Source organism: Eublepharis macularius, chromosome 5 (assembly GCF_028583425.1).
Source record: "Eublepharis macularius isolate TG4126 chromosome 5, MPM_Emac_v1.0, whole genome shotgun sequence".
NCBI classification, from domain to species: domain Eukaryota; kingdom Metazoa; phylum Chordata; class Lepidosauria; order Squamata; family Eublepharidae; genus Eublepharis; species Eublepharis macularius.
The window spans coordinates 91,462,103-91,489,973 of record NC_072794.1 but is presented as its reverse complement, the minus strand read 5'-3'; the positions used below and the strand labels follow the sequence as shown (position 1 = coordinate 91,489,973).

At 44.5% G+C, this 27,871-nt stretch overlaps 1 protein-coding gene across 1 annotated transcript in view; it reads right to left on the bottom strand.

Moving 5' to 3' along the window:
• SPATA6 (spermatogenesis associated 6) overlaps positions 1 to 27,871 on the bottom strand; it is a 73,033-nt gene that overhangs the window by 22,344 nt on the left and 22,818 nt on the right. Inside the window, exons 9-10 of the mRNA XM_054979164.1 lie at positions 27,462 to 27,502; positions 26,169 to 26,341 (exon numbers count right to left, since the gene is read on the bottom strand). Of these exons, the coding sequence (XP_054835139.1) occupies positions 26,169 to 26,341; positions 27,462 to 27,502 (214 nt within the window). The remainder of the gene's footprint in view (positions 1 to 26,168; positions 26,342 to 27,461; positions 27,503 to 27,871) is intronic.

Here is a 27,871-nt window from a genome sequence, read left to right as displayed (position 1 = left end):
CCTGATAAGGTAAAACAACTTGTTGTGTCGAATCTTGGAATCCAGAATCTCTTCCACTTCATAATGAATCTGGTCATCAATTAGAGTAGGCATTGGTGGATTGGTGGTGTGCCATTGGTTTGGAGGGGGAACCTTTTTTAACAAACTAATGTGGAATGTAGGATGGACTTGACGTAGATTTTTTGGTAAGTCAAGTGCTACAGTCACTTTATTGATTACTTTGCGGACAGGAAAAGATCCCAGAAATTTGAGAGCTAATTTACGGCTTGTTTGAGCGACTCTCAAGTTTTTTGTTGAAAGATAAATGAGATCTCCTGGATGCAATTCCCATTCGGCCACACGATGGCGATTGGCGTATTTTTTATAATCCTGTGTGGCTTTTTCGAGATTTGTTTGAATTAGAGTCTATTGCTGCGCAGCATCTCCCCACCACTCCGCTACATCCTTGGGCGCTGTTGGAGGGGGGAGAGCTTCAAAAGGAAAAGGTTTAAAATCATAACCATAAACTACTTTGAAGGGTGTTTCCCCTGTAGAGGCATGCACACTGTTGTTATAGGAAAATTCTGCTAAAGGGAAAAGATCAGCCCAGTTATCTTGTTGAAAATTAATATAACAATGGAGGAATTGTTCTAATATTTGATTAGTTTTTTCCGATTGTCCGTCGATTTGTGGATGGTGGGCGGAGCCAAGTCCTTGTTCCACTCCCATAAGCTGGAGAAGCTCCTGCCAGAAGTTGGCAACGAACTGTCCGCCGCGGTCAGAGATCACCTTTGATGGAAAAGAGTGTAATTTTACAATATACTTCATGAAAATGTCCGCCAATTTCTTTGCAGAAGGTATGGTGGTACAAGGGATGAAGTGGGCTTGCTTTGAGAATAAATCCACCACGACTAGTATACAGGTGTGGTTCTTTGAGGGAGGGAGGCCAGTGATAAAGTCCATTGAAATGATTTCCCAAGGTTTGCTTGGGGTTTCAAGGGGTTGTAATAGTCCTGGAGGCTTTCCTTTTCTAGTCTTGGCGCTTAGACAAGTTGGGCAGGAAGCAACATACTGGGAAACATCTTTGCATAAACCTGGCCACCAAAATTGTCTTTGTACAGCCACAGCAACCTTTATTGGCATAAATAATACAGACAAAACAGGAGAAATGTTGTGAAATAAATTCATAGGGAAGCACAATCATGTCCCCAGACAGCAAAATTATCTCAGGATACAGCACCGTCATAGGGGGCTTTATAAAATGTTACCCTTGACTTCCACACATAAGCCAGGAATTCAGCAACGGATAGAGTTATTGCTGGACTCTTGTCAGCTAAGAGAAATTTTAGATCCTTATCCAAAAAATCCCTCTGCACAGGAAAAAGAGGACGAATCAATAAACTGCGCATAACAGAATATTTGGGGCAGCGAAAAAGAATATGTGAGATTGAATCGGGTTCCCTCAGAGTACAGTCACACAGCCTATCCCTATACGGAATACCCCCGTATCTGCCTGTGACCACTGCTGAGGGAAAGAGATTGAACCTCGCTAACATAAAAGCCCTCCTAAACACAGGGTTTATCAGATCAGCAATATACACCGCCATGGTGGTGTGCGAGGAATAGAGGGACAGTGAATGAGGGGAGCAGACTCCGGAGCTGCCGGCATTAATAGTCTGCACCTCAATATCCCAAATTCTCCTCTTAAACACCTGCAGAATTGCCACCTCACCGCAATTATATAAAGGCTCCAAGTCGATTCCTAAGGAACCAGTCTTTTCCACTACAGCCTGTGACCAATCTGAGATAAAGGGATCAGTTAGAAGTTGAGCCATTAGGCTAGTAGGGGAGGATCGAAAATGAAGACGGAGCCAGAATTTAATCGTAGTGATCCAGGCCCGAGATTCTATCAGGTGCAGATCCAATTCCTTACAGAGGGTAAACAACGACACTGAATTGGATAAACCAAGGATCCTACGCAGGAAGACAGAGTAGATACGCTCAATTCTTTTAGTAAAGGCCTGTATCCAAATAGGGATTCCGTACAACAGTCGGGAAATAACTGTTGCTTGAAAAATCTTAAGCACTGCTGGGACAAATTGATTGCCCTTTTGAAAAAAGAAATGAATCAAGGCTGCAGACTTGTTCTTGGCTAAACTTAGAGAGTGCTCTCTATGTGGGCACCAACTCAGATTGTAATGGAATAGCACTCCTAAGTAGCAGAAAGATTTTACCTGCTGTATTTCTTTTTTCGCTATTAGCCAGCAGTTGCGTTTCCAAGATTTAGAGAAAACCAAAATTTTTGTCTTGTCAAAATTAATGGAAAGAAAGTTCCGAGAGCAATATGCATTAAACTCGGATAAGAGACGAATAAGGCCAATTCTTGTAAAGGAAAGGATAACCGCATCATCTGCATAAAGCAGAACTGGCACTGCAGTCGTATTTAATTTAGGGGGGTGGCCATTAATCCTACCCAAACAAGAAGGCAAGTCAGAGATAAAAAGGTTAAAAAGGGAGGGGGCAAGAACACACCCTTGCTTAACTCCTTTAGAGACAGGTATCTCCTTAGTGAGAGACCCTTTCCCATCAAATCTTACTTGGCAAAAATTGGACGTATGTAATTTCCGAATCAAAAATAAAAGGCGCTTATCAATCCCCAGTTCGAGAAGTTTATCCCATAATAAAGATCTATTAACAGAGTCAAAGGCTTTATGTAGGTCAACAAAGGCTGCATAGAGTTTACTGCGCAGGTGGCAAGAGTACTTTTCAGCTAAAAAAGCTAGAGTGGAGCAATGGTCTAACATGGATTGATTCGCTATGAAGCCGATTTGTTCACGCCCTGGAAGGTTACAATCTGCCATCCATTTGGACAGTTTGATGAGAAGATGTTTGGCGTATAGCTTCCCTAATACGGAGAGTAAACTGATCGGTCTGTAGTTGTCAATATTATTGGGATCCCCTTTTTTAAAAAAGGGGACTACAACCGCACTCAGCCAAGAATTAGGGAGAACACCGTACCGATCAATCAAAGTAAACAGGTGTGCAAGAGCTCGCGACCACCAGTCAATGTTATCTTTCAATATCTCCGCTGGGAGCCCATCCAAACCAGGGGCCTTATTAGGTTTGAGGGATCCAATGAGATCGACAATTTCATCTTGGGAAACTGGGGACCAACTGGGGATATCAGAAGGGATTAATCCAGAATTATTCAAATCTAAGGCAGAGGACTCATTAAAAAGATCGTTATAATAAGAATACCATCTGGCCGAAGGAATAGTGCTAATGGGGGCAACACCAGTTGAGGAATTAAGTTTACCGGCCAATAGCCAAAATGCTCGATTATCATTAGATTGGACAGCATCGAAAAGTTTAGCCCATTTTTCCAAATAGAAAGTATGTTTTTTTTGTGCTAACAAATGACCATATTCCCTTTTAAGCTTAAAAAACAGGGTGGGGGAGTAGGCAGGGGATCTCAACTGAGACTGACGAAAATATTGTCTAAGTTTGCTTTTAAAAAGCAAACATTCTGTATCAAACCAAGCATTTGGGGAGATGATTTGGTTATTAGAAGTCATTGGTTTGGCATAAGAGGAGATATTATTGATTATAGAATTGTAGGCTAAAATTGCCTTTTCCCATGACTCAGCTTCGAATAAGCTGCGTCTTAACTCAGAGCCCTGGAAGCTAGACATCCAGAGGGAGATCTGTTCCTGGGAAGGAGGAGAGCAGCTTATTTTTTTGTACTGGGGCAAGTTAGATTCCACAGTACTGGGAATGCATTGGTTAACTATCTCATGATCTGTCCGAAGGGACAAAGAAATAGGAAGATGGTCACTCTCGGTCCTTAGACCTATTGAGAAATCCATAATATACTTACTCAAGTCAAGCGACAAGATCACATAGTCGACAACACTATTCCCTCTAGGGGAGATAAAGGTATAGTTGCCAGAGGCAGTATATTGAGGGGAGCCATTAAGTATTGAAAAATTGTTTTGGGAACATAGATCAATCAGGCGGCGCCCAGCCTGATTAAATAATGCATCCCTTGACTGTCTGGGCAAAAGGAAAGGGAGAGGGGTATGCTCATCATCATTCCAGTGCAACACAGAGCCAATTTGTTCATTGTCGCTGCCTATTCTAGCATTGAAGTCTCCCACAAGAAGGAAGGAGGCCTCAGGGAATTTAATAGCGTAACTGGAGAGATAGTCTTTCAGCGAATTCCAATGAACTCTGAGCATATTATTGTCTTGACAAGGGGGCATATAAACATTAACAATAATCAACTGGAAATCTTTAAAAGGGATGTGAAAAGCCTGGGCAAAGGGAGGGCAAGGCTCCAATTGGGTGACAGGTAATTTGGTGGCATTCTTAAATAAGCCACAAAGCCCGCCCATATAACGCCCCTTCCGATTTAACCTCTTAGCAGGGAGTGAAAAGGAAGAAAAACCATTAACATAAATACTACTTGAAGACCAGGTTTCCTGAAAAAAGATCATATCAAATGTCGACAAAAAATTCAAAAAATCAGAATCCCCCCACTTATTAGCCCATCCTGCGATGTTCCAGGAAATAAGCTGGATCTTTCTCTGCAGATTCCTGGGATGATCATAGCTGTCAGATAGTCAATCAGATTCGGAGATTGTATTCAGGTGTGGAAGATCATTGGGGCAAATGCAACCGTTTGCTACAGCTTGAGGAATAAGTCCAGAAGGAAGAGACTTCGGATGCTCCTGGGAGGATGGAACAACACGAGCTTCTAACGTGGATCTGCCCAGCTCCATTGATAGGACTTCGGAGTCCGCCGACTCCGCCCCTCTTGATAATGGGGTGGGGTCTTTGTACACTATCTGCGTAGAAGAATTAGATGGAATAGTCTCCGTAATCACTTTAATTGGATCTACTAAGGATGTTGGATGGAATATACCCTTAGCGTTGGTATCCAAACATAGGGCAGAGTCTTTAACCTCTTTAAGTTTGTAACTAATAGAATTTAATCTATCTAAGACAGATTGCTGGTCGTTGGTTGCAAGAGTTCCAAATAAGGATAGCACTTCGTCGTCCACACCTTTCACTGAAGGAGTCAGGGTTAAAAAATCATTAAAATCCAGAGAAGGCAAACAAACTTGGCTACAGGATTGAGTACAAAGAGCCCTAGAGTCCATCTGCATTATTGGGTTATCAGTAGTTGTTCTTCCCAAGAAATCAGATTAATATGAGAGATTTCAGCAGGCTTGGGCAAGGCAGTCAATGCTTTGAGAGAAGATGCACATTTAGCACGTTTCTTAATAAATAGGGGAGCGACTGTGAGATTCCGAAAGACACGAACAGGGAAAACTCCCATCTTACAGAGGACCAATCTCGTCTTTAGCAACAGTGCCGGTAGCTTGTGAGAGGCAAAGGAGAGAATAACTCTTTGGAATTGCTGTTGAGCATCAAGGACTTCCACCTCACTGAGATCAATGTCAACTTGCTTCAATTTAAGAACAGCGGCGAGATGTTTCTTAGCTTGGGAGGTAGTTAGCCAGCTAGGAATGGGACCATATCCACCTCTGATTGTTAAAGCGATTCTCCACGGTTGATATATTAGGTGGAATGTGTTTTTGTTGGAGTCATTGCAGACACTGGTGTTGTCTATTTGAGGATCAAAATGAGTCTGCTCATTGCTTTGCACACATTGCTCACCAGCAGCTCCCTCTGGTGCTTTAGCCTGATCACGCAGGATGCAGGAAGAGAGTTTTGCCACTGTAGCAATAAGCTGCTTAATTTGGACTCTTAAATCCTGAATGCTAATAAACAAACAGTCCACGGTCCTCGCTGTTAGAGGAAGCAAAGAATCCACAGGGGGGGAGCCGCTTCCTCCCAAGCTTGTATCAGTCTCTATTTGGGTGGTTCCCTCCTTTCTCGCTTCCACTTTGGAATTGGTGTGGGTATTTGCCACCACTTCCTCAAAGCTAGGTTCAAGAACAGAATATCTGTTAGAAATCTTCACTGCATATGACAGGGGGTCATTTTTGCTTGGGGAGTTGTCTGTATCCACAGAGTTGCAGAAGAAATCATTTATTTTGGGCTGCTTTGCAGCTGGCAAAAACGAGCTCTCCTCACACCTTCTCCTACGTTTAATTGGCGGCATGCCCAGAGATCATTAGGAGGGGAGTTTCCCTCAGCTGCCACTGATAAATTAAAGTTCGCAGTCTTGCGAAGGAGACACCAGCGAAAAACAGCTACTAAATATCCAGCAGAAAGGGAAGCAGAATTTCCTCCAAGAAAATCAGATATAAAAAATAAGAGGAAAAAAAGCCATGGAGATACTAATAATAGCTCAAGATACCCCTGGCTCAGTGAGGGACAACTTTGGGAGCGAGGTTATAAAAGCTAGATAAAAGCTAGATAAAACGTAGTAAAATAACAAGGAAAATAGATTAAAAACCTTCTAATGAGCCAGGAGCTAATCTCCGCGCGGCCACCTCGCAGCCAGCCGGAACCGGAAGCCTCGTCTTTGTAACAAATGAAGTGTTTTTAAGTATCCATAGTGGCCAGCAGTTGGGGCATCATGGCAACGCTGTAACACTTCTTTTCTTAGGCTAGTCGGTACATAAAAACGATTGTTTCATAGCCATTCCCCTTGTTCAGATTGAGATAGTTTTTCTTTGGGTATATCCTCCCCCTCTTTCTCCACTTCACTTTTCAGTTTTTGTCTCCACCCCTGATCCACCCAAGTATGCTGTGCCGCGCGACTGCGCGTTGTAACCATGCCTCCGAGTTGCGTCGGCGAAAATACTGTGTCTACTGTTTCCTCCCGCTTGCTTTTTAGTTGGGGCATGCGCGACAGAGCGTCAGCCAAAAAGTTAGTTTTGCCGGGCAAAAACTTTAAGGTGAAGTTGAATTTGGAGAAATATTCAGCCCATCTTAATTGCTTGGCATTTAATCTCCTGGGGCTACGCAATGCTTCTAAATTTTTGTGGTCTGTCCACACTTCGAAAGGATGACGGGCCCCTTCCAGCCAATGTCTCCAAGAGGAGAGCGCTGCTTTGACGGCAAACGCTTCCTTTTCCCAGACATTCCAATTTTTCTCTGAATCTGAGAACTTGCGTGAAAGATAGGCACAAGGTTTAAGGCTATTGTCTTCCCCCCTTTGCAGGAGGACTCCCCTTATCGCCGTATCGCTGGCGTCTACCTGCACAATAAATGGGCCATTTTCATCAGGGTGCTGCAATACTGGTTCCGACACAAATTGTTGCTTTAAAAGATTAAAAGCCAATTGGCATTCTGGAGTCCACATCAATTTGGATGTGGGTTTCTTGGCTTGTTCCCCTTTGTTCTTTGTTTTTAGTAATTCTGTGAGGGGGAGAGTTATCTGGGCAAAGTTTTCTATAAATTCTCGATAGAAATTGGCAAACCCCAGGAAGGATTGCAGTTCTCTACGGGTAATGGGGGGTTGCCATTCCTGTACAGCTTTAATTTTGCCTGGATCCATTTTCAACCCATCTTTGGAGATGCAGTATCCTAAATAACTGAGTTCTGATTTGTGAAATTTACATTTGGATAATTTGATGGGTAGCTTATTGTGCATGAGGGTGGTTAATACTTGTTGTACTAATTTCACATGTTCCTCTTCCGTTTCTGATCAATTAACACATCATCTAGATAAACGACCACCCCTTTATATAGGAATTCATGTAAAACTTCATTGATCGTGGACATGAAAACCGAAGGTGCTCCAGACAGGCCAAAGGGCATGACCAAATATTCATATTGCCCTAGGGGTGTATTGAACGCGGTTTTCCATTCATCCCCCTGTCTTATGCGAATGTGGAAGTAAGCATCTTTTAAGTCCAATTTTGTGAAGATCTTACCTTGGGCCATGACGTTGAGCAGATCTCTGATGAGAGGAATTGGGTAAGCGTTCGTGGAGGAGACAGCATTGAGTCCTCTGAAATCAGTACACAGTCTTAGTCCTCCATCTTTCTTCTTTACAAAAAGTACTGGGGCTGCATGAGGACTATTAGCAGGTCGGATAAATCCTCTTTCCAAGTTGATATCAATAAATTTGCGTAGTTCCTCTCTCTCTATGGGACTCATTGGATATAATCTGCCCTTGGGCAGAGTGGCTCCTGGGAGGATTTCTACTGCACAATCTGTTCTCCTATGAGGAGGTAAAGCGTTTGCTTCTTCTTCGGTGAAGGCTTGTAGACATGCTCGGTATTCTTTCAGTATTTGGTTGATTTCTTCTTGGGTTATCAGGGCTTCCTCCATCCGGGTAGGATCGGTACCCCAATTATGGTTCCAACGGTGATTCCTACAGCCGTCTTGCCGAAATGTAATACTCCTGACCGGCCAGTCAATGTCTGGGTTGTGATCCAACAACCATCGGCTACCTAAGATTAGAGGGTATTTGGCGGTAGGGCTAATTACAAAAGACCTTGTCTCCCAATGCTGTCCCAGTCCCGTGATTACAGGTTTAGTTTCGGTGGTTACTGGGTTCATGTTGGAGCCATCCATTTGTTCGAAGATGACAGGTGTTTCTAGTTCCTTCATTGGAAGCGCTAGTCCATTGACTAGAGCGGGTGCAATAATATCTCTGGAACATCCGGAATCAATGAGTGCTTGTACACGGATATGTGTTTTCCGCTCTGGGTTGACTAAGGTAACTGGCATGAATAGAATGGACCCTCGTGGTCTTTCCACCATGGGAACGGACTGGTTTTTGATCTGCCGTTTGGGTCCGTTTACGACATATCCATCTCATCTCCCGAATTCGGGCTCTCTGGTCCTTCCTCTCCAATTAAAGCGGTGGAGTCTAAGTCCGTGACTTCTTTTAATTCCAATCCCTTCTCAGGAGGGTTTCTGCAGGTTGCACTGCGTCCTCTAGTAGTTCGGGGAGCGGGCGTTGGACGGTACGGTGGGGGAAGGGCAGTAGAGGTTGTACGTACTGGCTGGAGCGGAGCTCGTTGCACAGGCCTGAGTGGACATTGCGCTGCGTAATGGCCACTTTGGCCACAATGTAAGCACAGTCCTTGTCGCCATCTAGCTTCTCTCGCTCCTCTAGCCGCGAATCCTGCTCCTCTTCCCCCTCGAACAATTATCAATGTTCTTCGGTGCCCCGTTGCCTGCTGTTGTTCTACAAGACGTACTTCCTGCATATGGTTTTCCACCTCACAAGCCAATTGTATCCAGCCTAATAAGGTTGGGGGATTCTCTTGCATAAGAGCCCGATCCAGCAGTTTAGGATTCATGCCTTGTTTAAACAAAATTATTTTTGTGGATTCTTCACATCTCGGGCATTTAGCTGCTAGCTGCTGGAATTTAGTGACATAGTCTCTGGCCGACAGATGTTCTATTGGCATTTTCTGTTGGCATTTTCATTAGATCACAGACTGTCACAGTTATAGTCTGGAATATAGGGAAACAGTTGCCACTGCAGTTTCTGCAGGCCAGAAACAGAGCTGGCCTAGTCTCTCAGATAAACATGCAGTCTTCAGACCCAGAATACAGTAGCTTTCGAAAAGGGTAAGGAGTAACACAGTAACATGGCCTTTTGTAGATTAGAAACCACCTAGCCATATCAAGAGATAATGTGTTGGGGACCAAGTGCAAGAAGCATTTGAGAAGGGAAGAAGCATCACAAAAGTGAAGATATTATTCAATGATGGGACTGAGGGCAAACAGATATTGATATGTATGAGAACCTTGTAACTGCTGTTTTTAAATATATTTTGTTATGATAAAAAGTAGCAAATGTGAACTAACAGCTTTTATATATCATAAGAAGATATTCAAGTGTATGTAACTTTTGTAAGGTGAATGAAGTTAGAAGAAGACATGGACATGAACAGCATTACGAACACAAAAAAGCCAAGAACACCCCGATCAGCAGTTCACGAACAAGCTGTTCATGAGACCCCATTCTAGACGAACAAGTGGTCATTGTAAGCCTCGTTCGTTGCATTTGTCTGCTGTTCGTGAAGCCAGACAGTCAGGCACCTTCAATCAGTTCTCTTGGCAACGGAGGCAGGGACTGCCTGAACTCTGTCTGCACTCCTTCTGTCGCTCTGGAAACCCCAATCTAAGCCCAATTTAGCTTGATAGGCAGGTCTTCCTTCCAAGTGTGGAGCTTTTGGTTACAATTGGTTACACGGGAGCAGACACCAGGGGGGACAGAAAGGGGAGAGGGGTGTTCTGTGGCCATGGGAACTCCAATGTCATCCCTGCAAACCCTGTTAGGCAGTTCCAACTGCCAACCACAGACCTCCTGTGTTGGTCTATGGGACCTCTGGTTATAAAAGGCACTGTGTTCCCAGGCTGACTATCAGTTTCAGCAGACAGTGGAGTGGGATAGAGCTGTTGCTAGCCTTTTGGGAGGGAGACAGGGAGAGTGCATTGGAGCTGGGATTTTTTTGTGTGTGTGGTGGGATAGGGATCTATCCCTTCTGGTTCCAGGGCTGCTGCCAGGCCCTGGGACCAAGCTCAGTGGGCACCTCGGTTGAGGGCTCACACTGATTATTATTGCCTGATCTGGTCAGGTTTCTGGGAGTGCTGGGCTAGGGCTCTACCCCCTACCTCTGGTTCCAGGGCTGCTGCCAGGCCCTGGGGTCATGCTCAGTGGGCGCCTCAGCTGAGGGCTCACAGTGTTCTCTCCTTTTCTTTCCTCCTTAATTCTTGTTTGCTGGCACAATGAGGCTTCAGGCAGGAGCCAAGGGTGGTCATAAGGGGAAGTGCAAAAATTGTCCCGGTTGCCCCGTGGGAAGCAGTACCGAGCAGGGCTCTGGGCCAGTAGAGACTTCTGCTCCCCAAAATTCACCTGTGGGGGCTGTGGAGGAGGCCGAAGAGCTCTTGCCGCTGGGGAAATTGGAACTCTTTAAAATTTTTGAGGAGGAGGAGGGCGAGGGATCCGTGGAGGAATGGTTGGGGTTCGATGAAACATCCGTTCCGTTCCCATGCTAAACTCCCAGTGCCCTCCCTGCCTTCTGTGCACCTCTCACTCCGTCTTCCATTGCCAGCTCTGCAGCACGGCCAGTAACCCTTCGTCCTCCTTCCCCTGGAACAGTTAGTGGGCCACGGTTCAAACTCTCTATATGGAGGCACTTTCGAGCCCTTCTGAATGACCCTCGTATGGTGTGGTGCCATGTCTGCGATGGCCTGATGCGCAGAGGCAATGACCCGAAGCACCTGTCATCGACGGTCCTGACTAGGCACGTAAAGACGCGCCACCCAAGCCAGCGAAACATCCAACGGGGGAGACAGAGGGCTACCAGCTCCTCTGAGCCAGGATCAGTAGGAAGGTCACTGGAATCCACCCCAAGCAAGAAGCCTTGCCCCAAGGGTGCTGCTGGTGGGAGCAGAACGGTCAAGCAGGCCACTCTTGGGGAGATTGTTCCATCGGGGCCAAGGATAGTGCCGTTGAAAAGGGTGAGGTGAAGGGCTCAGGAAGTGGGCATTCGTGTCGTGGCAGAAACTATTGCCCTGCAAGGATTCCGCCTATCTGTCGTGGAGGGTATGGGCTTCCAAAGGCTGCTTCAGCACTTTGCCCCATGGTTCTCCATGCCATCATGGCACACCGTTGGGCATCGAGTCCTGCCTGCCCTCTACTAGCCTGTGTGAGACATGGTGCTAAGGGAGCTCCTGGACGCCAAAGGCCCTACCGTACACTTCACGGCCGACCTCTGGAGTGGCTGCCATCATGGCTACCTTGCCATCACCACCCACTGGTGGCAACCAGAGGACCTCCGCTACCCCAGGCCTAGAACTGGCACCCGGAAAAAGGTGCCATGTTTGACACCTGGCTACAGGGTAGTTTTTCTCCAGGCCCAGGGGATGAACGATGTCCATGCTTGGAAGAACACCACCACCACCATAAAGGCGGCACTGAAGGAATGGATGGCCGGGGAGGAAGGGTTTGTCCATGGCTTCATGGTGACAGACGCAGGAAGCAACATGTTGGCAGCCCTGAAAGAGGCATCCCTCCTGGGCCTGGTGTGCACGGCGCACAAGCGGCACTTGGTGATAAGGAACATGCTTGGGCTGGGGAGCAATCCAAGGGACAGCTGGGATGAGGGAACGTTGCAGACACAATCTGTTGGACAGCTGCCGCCAAATCGCTTCCCACTTCTCCCGCAGCATCAACTCTTCCCGCGAGCTGTTCCAGAGGCAGGGGGAGGAGGGGACCCCGAGAGCCAACTCTTTCAGGACCTGCCCACCCACTGGAACTCCACCTATGATATGCTATGTTGTCTGGTGGAGCAGAAGGGCCTATTGCAGGACATCCTGTCATCTACAGACGTTCTGAGGAGGGGAGAGGAGCTGAGCCTCAGCTCAATGGAATGGAGAGTCCTTGCCCAGATGTCCCGGATGCTGAAACCCTTTAAGGAGGCCACTGGGCTCTTGAGCGTGTACGAGGCCAGCCTGGGTCAGGTCATCTCCCTGATACATGGGCTAGACCAGTTCCTGGCTAAGCAGCTCGAGCATGAGAAAGAGCCCCTCCCCAGGGTCAGGGACTTTGTGAGGAGGATGCAGGCATGCGTGGCCGATCGCTTGCATCCTCTGCGCCACGAGGTGCCATACCAAATGGCCTCCCTCTGTGATCCCCAGATCAAGGGCACCATCGCCATGCGGGCGAGTCAGATGCAGCGCTGGAAAAAGGAGCTCCACATAGTAGTGCTCCATTTCCAGAAAAAGAAGGCAGGACAGAGGGAACCGGGCAGGGGCGAGGGGTAGGCAGCGGAGAAGGAGGAGGAGGAGGGGGGAGAAGGGGGTGGGAAGAGAGCCATGCTAGGAGAGACCCACCCAAATGGCCCGACTTGATCTCTGGGCCTCGTCAGTGGGCTGTGTGGTTGGCCGCAGCACAGTGGGCATGTCTCTTGCAGTGGAGGACTCAGCAGGGGCTATGGTGCGACTGTACCTTGCGCAGCCCACCAAGCTCCCCCATTCCAACCTGTTGGAGTACTGGGCAAGTAAATCTGCCATATGGCCGGACCTGTCCATCATGGTAACCAACATCCTGTCCTGCCCTCCAAGCAGCGTGCAGAGCAAGCGAGTGTTCTTCCACCTGGGATACCTCCTCCGTCCTCGCTGCGCATGTCTGCACCCAGACCTGGAGGACATGTTGACCTTCGTCAAGGTCAACCTCAACCTACTTGGGTATCCCTCCATGGACCTGGACCTACCTGGGCTCTGAGCCACCCCAAATCTACTGTGGTTCTAGGCCAAGCTCCTCTGCAGCAGACTCTAGCCCCCCTCAGTTCTCGGGGCTGCTTCCACGGCTGGTAATTGTCCTCCTCTCTCAGACAAGTTCCCATTCTCTCTTTCAACCTCTCCCTCTCTGGATGGTGCCCAAACGACCCTTCCCCATGACTTGTCCTGCCCATTGCATCCTCTCCCTGACAAGTTTCCAGATGATCGCACTTTCAACCTTGCCCTCTGTGGATGGAACCAATATGACCCTTCCCAACGACCTCCCCTGTCCTGCCCATCCCGTTCTTTCCGCGAAGGCAGGAAGGTTGGTGCTGTCAGCTGCCACCGCCTTTGGGCCTCCCGGTCCTGCTCTGCAAGGCGGCTGGTAACAACTCTTTGTCCTCCTCTCCCTGACAAGGTCCTGGATGTTCCCTCTTTCAACCTCTTCCTCTCTGGATGGAACCAATACGAGCCCTCGCAATGACCTCTCCTTTCCTGCCCATCCCGTCCTTTCCACGAAGGCAGGAAGGTGGGTGCTGTCAGCTGCTGCCGCTTTTGACCACAAGAGACAGCTCTGCTGCTGTTGTGCATGTGGTTGTACGGTACTGCACGGTGCCCCCTATCCATGGTGCCTTCTGTCCCCTCTAAGCAGGTGGGAATGGGTCCTACACCACAACTCATGTCCTTTTCATGAAGGCAGGAAGGTGGGTCATGTTGTCTGCCGCCGATGCCCTGCGACTCAGTGGGTTTCTCGGCTCATGGCTCGCGAATGAAAGAGTCTTCCCAGTCCTGCCCCTTGATGCGGCCAGTAACCCTTCGTCCCCCTCTCCCTGACGTTCCCTCTTTCAACCTCTCCCTCTCTGGATGGTGCCCAAACGACCCTTCCCCGTGACTTGTCCTGCCCATCGCATCCTCTCCCTGACAAGTTCCCAGATGATCGCACTTTCAACCTTGCCTTCTGTGGATGGAACCAATACGACCCTTCCCAATTACCTCTCCTGTTCTGCTCATCCTGTCCTTTCCGCAAAGGCAGGAAGGTTGGTGCTGTCAGCTGCCACTGCTTTTGGCCAAGAGGGACAGCTCAAAAGATGTTGCTGATATGGTTGCACTGCACGGTCCCCCCTATTCATGGGCACCTGCTGTCCCTTCTCAGCAGAGGGAAATGGGTCTGGCAACTCCCGACCTTTCCACGAAGGCAGGAAGGTGGGTGATGCTGGCTGCAGCCTACACTGCTTGTTAGTAGTGCCTGTACTACCTACTCAGATGTGGTGTCTCTGAGTGGTGTGGATTCTGTGGAAATGCTCTAGCCCCCCTTGGTTCTTGGGGCTGCTGGTCCCTCTATCAACCTCTCCCTGTCTGGAACCACTCTGACCCTTCCCAACAACCTCTCCTGTCCTGTATATCCCATTCTTTCCATGAAGGCAGGAAGGTGGGTGACGTTTGCTGCCGCCGATGCAAAGCTCAGTGGGTTTCTTGGCTCATGGCTCGCAAATGTTGGGGGCTTCCCGGTCCTGCTGCACAATGCGGCCAGGAAGCCTTTGTCCTCTATTCACTGACAAGTTTTCTGACGGTCCCTCTTTCAACATCTCCCTCTCTGGAACCGCTCAGACCCCTCCCAATAACCTCTCTTGTCCTGTCCATCCCATCCTTTCTGTGAAGGCAGGAAGGTGGGTGATGTTCGCTGCTGATGATGAAAAGCTCAGTGGGTTTCTCAACTCATCATGGCTTGCAAATGTTGGAGGCTTCCTGGTTCTGCTGCACAATGCGGCCAGGACGCCTTTGTCCTACTCTCCCTGACAAGCTCCCGGTCCCTCTTTCAACCTCTCCCTCTCTGGAACTGCTCAGACCCCTCCCAATGACCTCTCCTGTCCTGTCCATCCTGTTCTTTCCGCGAAGGCAGGAGTCTTCCCTGACAAGTTCTCAGTCCCTCTTTTAACCACTCCCTCTCTGGAACCACTTCGACCCTACTCAATGACCTCTCCTGTCCATCCCGTCCTTTCCGCAAAAGCAGGGAAGTGGGTGATGTCAGCTGCTGCCACTTCTTGGTATGAGGGACAGCTTGGCAGCTGCCTGGCTGGAAGGAGCTTCAATGGCATCAGCGTTTGCTGCAATGCCATCTTGTCTGGGTTGCTGAATCGGCTACCATGTCCATGACGGCAGGACAGTGGGTGATGCAGAGGGAAACCCACAGCTCCCCACGTGGGCACCTACCTGTCTGCCCACAATCCCCTTTCCTAGGGGAACTGATGCCTCCCCCACGACCTGGGGGAAGGCATCCTCCACCGCCTCGATGGACAGCATGTGAGCCTCCGCTTCAACATGTTGGTGGTGGGCCCCACCTCCCATCTTTGGTTCTTTCCTTCCTACTGTCTATTGATGGGACAATCAAGATATTTAGGCAATACACCTGACTCCCCAATATCCCTGCATACGGTATCTTTCTCTCCTGTCAATACAAAACAGGTATCCCTCTATCCTATACACCTATCTCATACATCTATGCACCTGTCTATCAAGAAACCTATCTATCCCATGTACATAAACATCCAATGCTACATGTCCAGCCTGTGTGTTTGGGAGGCAACAGCCTCTGCACCAAGCGAGGTGCAGACAACTGCATTGGCCCCGATGCCATGATGTCCCCATCTAGTGGACGTATGTTGGTGTCTCTGACCCACCAGGGTGTCTGTTTGTGTGTGCAAGGCCTCCGAGTACACCATCATGTCTTGCTGGAGGGTTTTCTTTGCAGACTGTTGCTGCTGGTTCATTTGGTTAAGCGGCAGCCGCCGACCTGACCCACTTTCCGGCCTTGGCAAAAAGTAGCCTCTGGGAGGCCTGGCAAGTGGGTGCATAGGGGGTGCCGCCAGCGAGCGGCCACACACCCCGCCCCCTAGAGGGGAGGCGGCCCACCATCACCACCCCCAGCCCGCCAGGCCTGGTGGCTGCTGACATAACCCACATTAATGCCTTGGCGGAAAGTAGCCTCTGGGAGGCCTGGTGGGTGGGCACATGGGGGGTGCCGCCAGTGAGTGGCTAAACTCCCCACCCCTAGAGGGGAGGTGGTCCACCTTCGACTCTGCCACTTCTACACGGGGCCAAAGTCAATTGGTGGCTCCAATTGTACTGAGTGGGAGTTTCCTGGGGGTGTCAGATTTGGGAATGTATAACTCCAAGATCCGTATTGCTATCTTGACCACACTTGGGTGATGGCTGGAGGAGAGCCTGCTTAACACTCCTTGTGAGTATGGGCTCTCTAAGTCCAACGGGGGCCGTTCTGGCCCCCATGAACAATGAACATGTTCGTTAATGGGACATGTTAGTTACTGTTCGTCTGTTCGTGTTCGTTGATAGCAATGAACAACGAACAGCGTGTTCGGGGTTTTTTCCCTGTTCGTGCCCATGTCTATTTATAAGATAACTACTAACTCAAGAATGTGATTCTTATCAAGTGAAACAGCTAGCTATTGTTGGAAGATGATTTTTAAAATCTATGAATATTGGAGCATGAATTGTTTAGGAGCTTCTTCTTAGAAGGGGCTCCTGCTTGTGACCTGCATGTCTTTGGGAAAGATATTTTAAAGGACTCATGTAATTGCTCACCTTTCATTATCTATGTAGCAGTAATGGATGGCATTCTGTTCAGTCAATGTTAAATATGCAAATAGTTATGTAGAAATAAAAGGATAAAATAGTATAACATGTACCATCCCCATTACAAAAAAAAATCATTTTTAAGTGTACCTCTTGCCAGGAATTAAATTATCTGATATAGGAAAGCTAGACACCTATATCTGAATCAGGCCTCACTACAGAAATTTAGAACAAGATACTCCTGTGCTTTGGTCACATGGCTTCAATTTTTTTTGATGAATCTGATACTATAAATTTGGGGTAAAAATCTTGTAAATAAATAAAGGTGAGCAACCTTCTCCTCCTAGAAAGGGGGGGGGACCACACTTCTGACATGATGTGAACAAGAGCATTACAATAGGCAATGCTTTCTTGACATGTTTGACAATGCTTATGGAGGGCAAAGTTCTACCATGCCTACTCATAGACATTTAGCAGGGGAGGAACTGGGGCAGCTCCTGTTCATTAGCAACTGCTGCATAACATCCACTGAGCTTGCTCTATACAAGGTTTTTAAGGCATGAGTGGTCCCAGAAGTTCAAGTCCAGGATTCTTGTCATTTTAGCACTTAGCCTGAGGAACAGAGCCTAGAGATGGCAAAACATCAGCAAGTGGAGAGAGAAAATCTGCCTGGAAATGGGAAGCCTCCCCTGCTTTCCTTGTTTGTTCTGTTGTACTTTTTCTGTCTGTATTGTTAGCCACTTTGGGTCCCCATTGGGGACAAAAGTGAAATATACTATAAATAATTATATAAATAATAAATATTATGACATCATCTTTTTACCCACAGATTAAAAAGGCATCTTTATGGCCAGACAGACAATATAACCCTACTCAGGGACGCAAGCTGCAACATGATGAGAAAAACCCAAGATGCTACACAGGAATCAGCCCTCAGAGAATAATTTTACAGAGACCTATGAACAACAGACTGAGGCAATAAGCATAGGAGAGAAACATTCAATTATACGCTGAGTTGTTGGTTGATTTTTTTTCCGCAAAAGTTATTTTTAAAAAACTGTGCTCCTCACCCTGAATAAACTAACAACTTTCAGGTAAAGAGATTTGAGATATCCCTTTCCTAGAAAGTTGTATGAAAGAAAACCTCTGAACAGCAATAAACGTTTAAATGGAGGCTACCATGTTCACAGTGATTTTAAATAAGAAGATATCCTCTTTTGACATATTTCATGGTACTCTGAATACAGAAGAAAGTAGGGTTGAGCATTTGGCATACAAAGGATATTGAGATAAGCATTATAATAAGAAATACTTTGGAAATGTATTGTTTTGACCTATAGCAGACAAGATCAAGTCCTGATGAACCGTATCAGACAAGTAACAGAGGTCAAAAGTAACTGCTCGTGATGAGCTGCACCTTTGCTATTCTACAGGCCAGCTAGGCAGTTTTCATACCTGTCAACTTCTGAACAGACAAGGTCATGTTATACAGGGTGAATCAATCTCCAAGTATGCTTTTGCCTATCAAAACAGGAAAAAAGCAAGCATCTCTCTAGGGCTATTTAGCCTCGTATAATAACTGGCATCCTTTTCTAAAAAAATGAATGGGCTCAAGATTTCAGAGTTCAGTTTATTTCCTAGTATGAGTCCTGTGCAAAATGGATATCTGCACCAGCCTGGCTTTTTGCATCACACTGGGTAGTGGTTTTCCTTTTAAGACATATCTACACCTGAGATGCTGCAATTCAGAGCATGGACAAGAATTAAAGTCATCATTCCCCACAGTACACCACCACAAAAAAATCCTGAGGCAACATTTCAGGTAGGAATGGGACCAAGTGCCACTTCAATTGAAATTCCAGGTAGAGCTCTGAGTGCCAAATGAGGAAAAAGTATATCCACATACGTCCAGCAGGTTTGCAGTAGAATCCGGGTCATTCCTGAAAAGCCACATAAGGCAGACCACACGTAGCTAGGCCATACTATATTCATCTTATAAATTCTGGGTGGGGCAATGGAGGCAGTTTTGTCACTGTCAGAGGATTCTAGGCATGTGCATATGCTCAGAACAAACTGTAGACTCATTCTGAGTTCCACAATCTCCTCTTGAGTTTTGGCAGAGCAAAATTAATCAAGTCTGCACTTTGCCACAACTCATTGCTCTCTCCTATAGATCCAGGGCAGAGGTTTGCAGCTCAATCACAGCAGCAGTAGTGTTGCTCTTGCAATCTGGACTGCTGGGGCACTTACAAATCATTAGTTAGGCTGAGAGCAGAACCACAAGTGACAAAAGGCACAGATTGGACACTTGTCAGCTTCCCTCAAGTTTTGATGGGAAATGTAGGCAGCTTGGCGGAATGTTGGACAAGTGACAGTTGAAAAGTCCATTGGACTGCAGTCAGAGACCGAAGCTGCAAGACCAGGATGCCTACATTTCCCATCAAAACCTGAGGGAAGCTGGACTTCCAGTTTGGGATCCATGGAGGTCTAACGCAGCTCCAATAGTGGAGCTGACCGGGCTGCCGTTTCCAGTGGCCGGTGGGGCAAATTCAGCCCGCGGCCACCTGCTCCCAGGCGGGGAACAGGCAAAGAACGCTCAAGTACCTCAGGGCGCGTCGATCTCGGGCGAGGGGGGGTTCTGCGCTAAGGATTCTCTCTCGTCCCTTGAGGTCCCACCCTAAGACAGGTCGGCATAAATCTCTGCGGCAGATCCGGGGCCAGTGCGACTGGCATAAGATCTTCATACCCAAGCTTCAGCAGGGGAAATTAATTTCGGAAGAAAATTTGGAATTGAAGCAGTGATTACAACCCAGAAAGACGTGTGAAAAGGTAAAGATCACTATCTCTCAAACCGGGGCAGACTGTCTAAAGTAATGAGGCTTTAAAGTGAACTTTTAAACTGCAACAGTTGGACTATATTGAGAAAAAGATCCGGCAAGAATTTGATTAGAAAAAGGACTAAGTTAAAGAAAGTTATTGAAGAAAATAGATAATTGTTTACCATACCTGTGGTTATAAAGTGATAGCAAGCTGTGAGAAAACTTCTACCATCGCGAGAGCTGCAGTGGAGAGTCGGCAAACAGGAAGTGCGTAACAGCGATAGAGGTGCCTGTGAGAGAAGGTCCCCATCGAAGGACAGGAAGAAGGGAATCGCCATTTTTGAAAAGGGAAGGGCATTGACTTCAACAGGAGCGGAAGTAGGACATCTTGGATTATAAAAAGACTATAGAAAAACCATAGAGAAAAGGCGCCCGACATTTTGGATTTTGTAAGTGTCTCTTGTTTATTCTAAGAACCGGGACATTTAAATTATTTCAAAGGGACATCAATTTAGACGCCACGGAGCTAAGGAAACGTGCAGACTCGTGGGAGCGAGGTAAATCAAGCCCCACGATGTCGAAGAAAGAGTGGCAAACAGCTATTGAGAATTTGGACAAAAAATTCCTGGAAATGTTAAAGGAACTGAAGGAGACAAAACAGGAGTTGGTGAGAGAAGTTAAAGATGTTAAAGAGACAGTAAAAAACGAATTGGCAGAGGTGAAGAAGGGAATGGAAACAATACAAACCGATTTACAGGCAGCGCAGCAGAAAGTTAATGTTGTGGAAAAAGCGATGGAGAATCTTACAGAGACGCAACGAACAGATATGAGAGTGATAAGGGGGAGAATGGCGGTTGCGGAGAGTAAATATATGGAGAAACAGCTGAGGTTTCGAGGTCTGCCGGAAATAGAGACAAAGACAGCACAAGAACAGGTGACTGAAGTGTTAGCTGAATACCTGGGAAAGGAGGAGGAGGAAGTTGTGGCTATCCTGGATGTTGTGTACCGAATAAACTCCAGATTCGCGGCCCAGAGGAAATTACCAAGGGACGTGATTGTGCAATTCACGACAAGGAATATAAGAGAAATGATAGTGAGTAAACAGTTTCAAGATCCATTGGTAGTCGATGGCAAGACGATTATCATCATGAAGGAGCTACCCAGATCGGTGTTGCTTGATCGGAAAAAATATAAAGTGCTTGTGCAGAATTTGAAGGATATGAAAATAAGATATAGATGGGAATTACCGGAAGGGATATCTTTTGAATTTGGAGGAATGAAAAAGCGCATCAGATCTGAATTTGAGATGGAAAAGTTTATGAGGGACAATGAAAAGGACTTACCAACAACAAGGCTATGAATATGGAGTGTAAAGTTTTATCTTGGAATGTAAATGGACTTAATTCACCCAAAAAGAGAAAAAGTACTTTCCACTGGCTAGTAAAACAAAAATGTGACATTGTATGTTTGCAAGAGACCCATATCAGAAATCAGGATGTAAAATATCTCAAAGTGAGTAAGTTGGGCATTGATTTTGTAGCGGCCTCAAAAAAGAAAAAAAAGGGAGTGGTACTATATATTAAAGAGGAGCTACAGCCAAAATTAATGATTAGAGATGTGGAAGCCAGATTTATAGAAGTGGAATGTACATGGAATTTTAAAAAAGTGTTGGTTATTGGAATTTATGCACCAAACGGTGCTAAAGAAAGCTTCTTTGAGGATTTAAGGAAGCAACTAGATGAACTTACGTATGATCAGATAATCCTTGCAGGAGACTTCAATGGAATTACAAATTTGGAACAGGACAAAAAATCAGTAACTGCACAAGAGGACTTTTGCCAAAGACGTTCTTTGCATTAGTGCAGCAGGAAACTTTGGAAGATGTATGGAGAACGCGGAATCCCACAAGTAGACAGTATACATTTTTCTCCGCAAGACACTCTACTCTATCACGTATTGATATGATCTGGGCCTCAAATGATTTAGTGCTTTGGACTAAGGATGTTGAAATAATGCCCATGGTAGGCTCAGATCATAATCCAATTATGTGGAAGTTCGGGAAAAGAAATAAGAGGAAAGGATGGAGAATAAATGAGGATTTGCTACAGGAGGGAGAAAATATGGAGATGCTGAGAAGGGAAACTAAGTTCTTCATACAACATAATATGAATCGAGAAGTACCAACCAATAAGGTTTGGGATGCATATAAAGCAGTGATTAGAGGCATACTAATGGATTTAAATGGAAGAGCACGAAAGAAACGAGAGGAGAAGAGACAGGAGATTATGGAGAAAATAAAAGCCAAAGAAATACAACTAAAGAAAAGACCAGGTAAGAAGAAAATTTATCAGGATATTAAAATTTTACAAGAGCAGTTGACGGCAATGAACAATAGAGAATTGGAATGGAATTTGAAAAGAATGAATCAAAAGTCGTTTGAAGGTGCAAATAAACCTGGGAAATATTTGGCATGGCAACTGAAGAAGAGAAAAGAAAAAAAGATAATAAATAAAATATGTGAGGACAATAAAGTGCATCTGGAACAGACTGCCATTAAGAGAGCCTTTTACAAATTTTACGCCAAGTTGTATGGGAAAAAAGAAGTGAAAAAAGACTCAATAGCGACATATTTGGGAAAAGTAAGACTCCCAATAATCTCGGAAGACTGGAGAGTTAAATTAAATAGTGAAATAACAGAGGAAGAAATAAAGAAAGCAATACAGTCAACAAATTTGGGAAAAGCGCCAGGGCCTGATGGACTTACAGCAAAATTTTATAAGGTAATGGCCAATGAGCTGGCGCCATTTCTAAAAGAGGTGATCAATGGGGTCTTGAGAGACCAAAGAACTCCAGATACTTGGACTGAAGCTAATATATCATTGATCCCTAAAGAGGGACAGGACTTGACAAATGTTAAAAATTACAGACCTATTTCTTTACTTAATAATGATTACAAGATCTTTGCGAAGATCCTGGCAGAGAGACTAAAGGGATGGCTAGCTGAGGCTATTGGGGAAGAACAAGCAGGTTTTCTTCCAAACAGACAAATTAGAGACAACTTAAGGACAGTTATAAATGCTATTGAATACTATGACAGGCGTTGTGATAAAGAGGTTGGGTTCTTCTTTGTAGATGCTGAAAAAGCGTTTGACAATTTGAACTGGGACTTTATGTTTGCAACTATGGAACAGCTACAAATGGGAGAAAGATTCATAAGAGCAGTTAAAGAAATTTACAGAGACCAAAGTGCAGCAATTGTGGTGAATGATGAGGTGACTAAGAAACTGACTATAGGGAAAGGTACAAGACAAGGTTGTCCGTTGTCTCCACTGTTGTTTATTTTGGTATTGGAAATTCTGATGATACAGATCCGAGAAGACGATGCAATCCGTGGAATAAAGATAAAGGACTTTTCCTATAAGGTCAGAGCATTTGCAGATGACATAATGTTAATTGTGGAAGATCCAATTGAAAACATGCCTAAGGTAATAGATAAAATCAAAGAGTTTGGAGACTTGGCAGGTTTTTTTGTAAACAAAAAGAAGTCAAAGATATTGTGTAAAAATATGACTAAACAAAAACAACAGCAACTTATGGAAATAACAGACTGTGAAGTAACAAGCAAGGTAAAATATTTGGGAATCGAACTGACTGCAAAAAACATAGATCTATTTAAGAATAATTATGAGAAATTATGGACTCAAATAGAGCAGGACTTGATTAAGTGGAATAGATTGAAGTTGTCATGGTTGGGAAGAATTGCAGCAGTTAAGATGAATGTTTTGCCAAGAGTGATGTTTTTGTTACAGACAATACCAATGATTCGGGACTCTAAACAATTTGAAAAATGGCAAAGGAAAATATCGGAGTTTGTGTGGGCAGGCAGGAAACCTAGGGTGAAAATGAAAGTGTTGCAGGATGCAAAAGAAAGGGGTGGAATGCAACTGCCCAACCTGAGACTTTACTATGATGCAATCTGTCTGGTATGGCTGAAAGATTGGATGATGCTGGAAAATTGCAAATTGCTGGCCTTAGAGGGATATAAAAAACTGTTTGGATGGCATGCATATTTATGGTATGACAAAGTGAAAGCAGATTCTATGTTTCTACACCACTATATTCGGAGAAGCCTCTTCACAGTCTGGAAGAAATATAAAGATTACCTACAGGAAGGAACTCCCTCCTGGGTGGTTCCATATGAAGTAATTGATCCAAGAACGGTCGATAATAAGCAACAGTGTTTAACGTATAAGGAGATAACTCAAACAGAACTTTCTAAAGCTAGAATAAAGACACAACAAGAGCTGTCCCCAAACTATGATTGGTTTCAATATAGACAAATCAGAGATCTTTATTATTCGGACTGTGCGAAGGGAGGAATAAGAATGGAGAATTCAGAATTAGAGAAAGTAATTTTACAAGGAGATAAAAAAGAAATTTCAAAGGTCTACAAAGTGTTGCTAAAATGGTATACTGAGGATGAGGTAGTTAAAGTGCAAATGGTGAAGTGGGCTATAAACTTTAACAAAGAAATAACAATGGAGGCGTGGGAATACTTGTGGAAAAATACGTTGAAGATTACGACATGCACTAATATTAAAGAGAATGTTTATAAAATGATGTATCGTTGGTATCTGACACCAAAGAAGATAGCGCTAGGGAATTTGAACATGTCTAACAAATGTTGGAAATGTAGAAAACATGAGGGTTCTTTGTACCATATGTGGTGGATTTGTGAGGTAGCTAGGCAGTACTGGGGGGAAATAACAAAAGTAATGAGTGAGATTTTACAATTTCAAGTGAATAAGAACCCAGAACTCCTGCTACTGAACTTGGGAATGCAAGATATGCCAGCACAATACAGGACATTGTTATTCTATATGACAGCAGCAGCTAGACTTTTGTACGCGCAGAAGTGGAAAGTACAAGAGGTGCCAACCATTGAGGATTGGATCTACAAATTGCTGTACATGGCGGAGATGGATAAAATGACAAGAAAATTGAGAGACCTTGACCCAGGGCAGTTTAACAAGGACTGGGAGAAGCTGAAACAATATCTGGTGAAAAAATGGGAGGTGGGTGGAGAACTGTGGCAGTTTGAAAATTACTGAAACACAATGGAGGAAGAGGGAAGTGACTATACCGAGGGGGGGAGAGTTGACTGAATAATTCTAAGCAAATACCATATTGGATTATTATATAGAGTATTAGTAGTGCTATTATTATAAGAAATGTAAGGATAAAAGCTAAACTAAATATCTTTCTGACGTAAATAATAGTTGCAAAAGGGTGAATGGATACATATCAGCAGGTGAAATGTGGAAATAACAGATTGACTTATGTTAAACGAATATATGAATGGATTACTTTAGTTAAATAGCTCTATAACGGAGAAATTAAATAATTATATTGGATATGATATGTAAAAGGAAGTAAGGAGCAACATATATAGAATATAAGTCAAATTGATTGACTTATTATGAATATCTGCAAAGTTTATAGAAGTACTAGAAAATACGTATAAGGTGGGGCAAATTGCCTGTCCCATATTGAAGAGAATAGAAAGAGTAAAATAGAGTATAGGTGATCAGAATGAATATTATTGAAAGGAATCAGAAATAGCACAAATATGATAGATAAGCTTAGAAGAATTGGAAAGTATATTATAATAAATATAGTAAAGTTCATATGAGTAAAGGGAAAATAGATGAGGGGTTGGAAAACTGTTGGAAGTCAACAAAAGGGGGGGAATGGGAGGGGGTTAGAATTGGAAATTTAAAGGAATGTGAGTGTAAATGATATGATATGATATATTTCTAATCCAATAAAAATTTTTACAAAAAAAAAAAAACCTGAGGGAAGCTGACAAGTGTCCAATCTGTGCCTTTTGTCACTTGTGGTTCTGCTCTGAGGAGACATCTGGTATGAGACAGATGACAAGTAATTAATCTGCTAAAAAGTGGAACACCATAGTAAGCCTTGATGGTGAAGTGTAGTATATATAATAGCAGTGAAAGTTGTGTATGTGAATAAGGCTCTTCAACTACAAGGCTATGTGGGGATTCAGGAGGTTGGTGCCCACCTTGTACCTTGCCTCCATGGCTCAGGGTCAGCAAAAGGCTGCTGAGAGGGGAAGGGGGTTAACTGTTCTTCCTCCTCTCTCTTACCAAGCCTCTCCTCCTCAGCCAGAGAGAGAGTCTGGGGCCTCTTTCCTAGCCTATCATTTGGCTCCTTATATGGCCCATATTTAACCGCACACAAGCCCAACAGCCCTGCCCCCCCTGCACCTGCCCCTCTTGAGCCTGATCTTGGTCAGGCCAGCAACTTAGCATTCTGACCCCAAAGCATGTTCTCTGTAGTATTTGCCTTTAATGCCAAAGTAACTACTGTTCAATTTCTATTTAGCATCAATGCTGTATGTATAGTGCTAAGCACATTCCATCCTAAGCATTTATTGTTCACCATAACAAATTTTATGCTATAACAGCCCTTCAGCTGCTGTTCACCCAAAGTGGTGAAAGTACCTATCCACCTGAAATATTGAAAACAACGTTAATACTGAAAAGATTTAACTGTAGTACATTATGAAATCTGAAACAGATGAAACATTACCTTTCTCTGAGAGATGAACGATTTAATACAGGAGTTGAAGAATACTTTTGCAATGATGAGGGTGCAGAATGCCAAGGTGAATGAAACTGCCTACCAGCTATATATGAGAACAAGTGTTCATCAGCACTGTCAGAAAAACCATCTAAGTCTTTCCCATGATGTGCCCTGATAATCTGTCAGAAACACAAAAATGGTAATGTGACCTTTAAAGAAGATATATCTTATGTTCATTCTCTTGCTCATGCCAGAACATTAACTACAAGACTGTGGAAATTAATAGAAACCGTTTTGGTCTTTATGCCCATCACACTACAGCAACAGAAATAACAAAGCTACCAATACAATGATTGTACAACCCTTTCTATTCTTAATGCAGTTTCTCATGTCATTCAGGCATTTGAAAATTTACACTTTAAATTATACCACTTGATTAGAATGTACAAGAAATGCAATAAAAATGTTTACATGTGACAATAATGAAATTAGGAGGGAAATTACATTTAAGCTGTGGATAACAAAAGCCATTAAGTTCAAGAGATAGTGCTGTCAACTTCTGCTTCCTACATCAGAAATCCAGAAATACACACAGCTGTAAAGTCCAATCCAAATTTCAACTTTTTAAAAATGGATGTCCATTTTCTTTTCTCTCTCCAAACTGAGTAACTTCCCACTGGCCCTGCCAAACTTCTCCATATTCAATGTTGTCCCAGGCAGCAAAGAAAGGGACTTCCAACACAACATCAGCACATGCTGCAGAAGACAGTGGGTGAAAAAGGCTTCTCTTGAATCTCCCTAAGGATCATGATAACAGTGATGCATCATTTGCAGCCAAGGGGTTATTAAGTTTCCTATCACAACCACAGTTGCTCATTTACAAAGCAACCACCAGTTTCTAACTGGCATAATTCATGAATTAATGGATGTGGAGGGCATTCTGTCAGGAAAACAGTCTATGCTAAGAAGCATCTGAGAGTGTTATTCGAACATCACATGATGATCCCTGAAATCAGATCACCTTTCTTATCAATTGACCCAGATCTACCAGGGCAGGAAAAACAACCCACTCGGAGAGCATTTTGCACCAAATTCTGAAAATCAAACTGAAGCCTGCAACATGCATATGTTTATACCTACCATCACTCTGAGATATGACATAGGCACCTTAAAAATGCAAAATATACCATAAATTATACTATGGTAAGCAATGATGGTACATAATAGGAATCTTCATATCCAAGATAGATTTACACAGTTTCACCTACTTAATCATGCATTCTCCTTTTCAACACTTACTTTAACTTTCTTGGGTCTGTAACTGCCAAGGAGAGTAGGATCTGTAAAATTTTAAAAATGAACAAAAAGCATTTTTATTACATGTACTGGACAAGAAAAGATATTCCTGCTGTTTACTATGCTTACTCTTAAAACTGTCTTTCAAATAAATGCCAAAGCAATTTATAAAGGTGTGCCATTATCATTACTTTAACTGCAACCACTGAGAACAGTGACATCTTTGATTAATACTGAATATTACTAAGAAGTGAAAACAAACTGATGTTTAGGTAGTCAGATAAACTATACATTACAATTAGTTATTCGGATCAATGTAGCACTCTCTGGATAATTGTTCTGCTTAGTTCTGCTTAGTTCTGCTAAGTAAGCAAGCTTTGGGATAAAATAGGATCCTTCCATTTGAAATACCA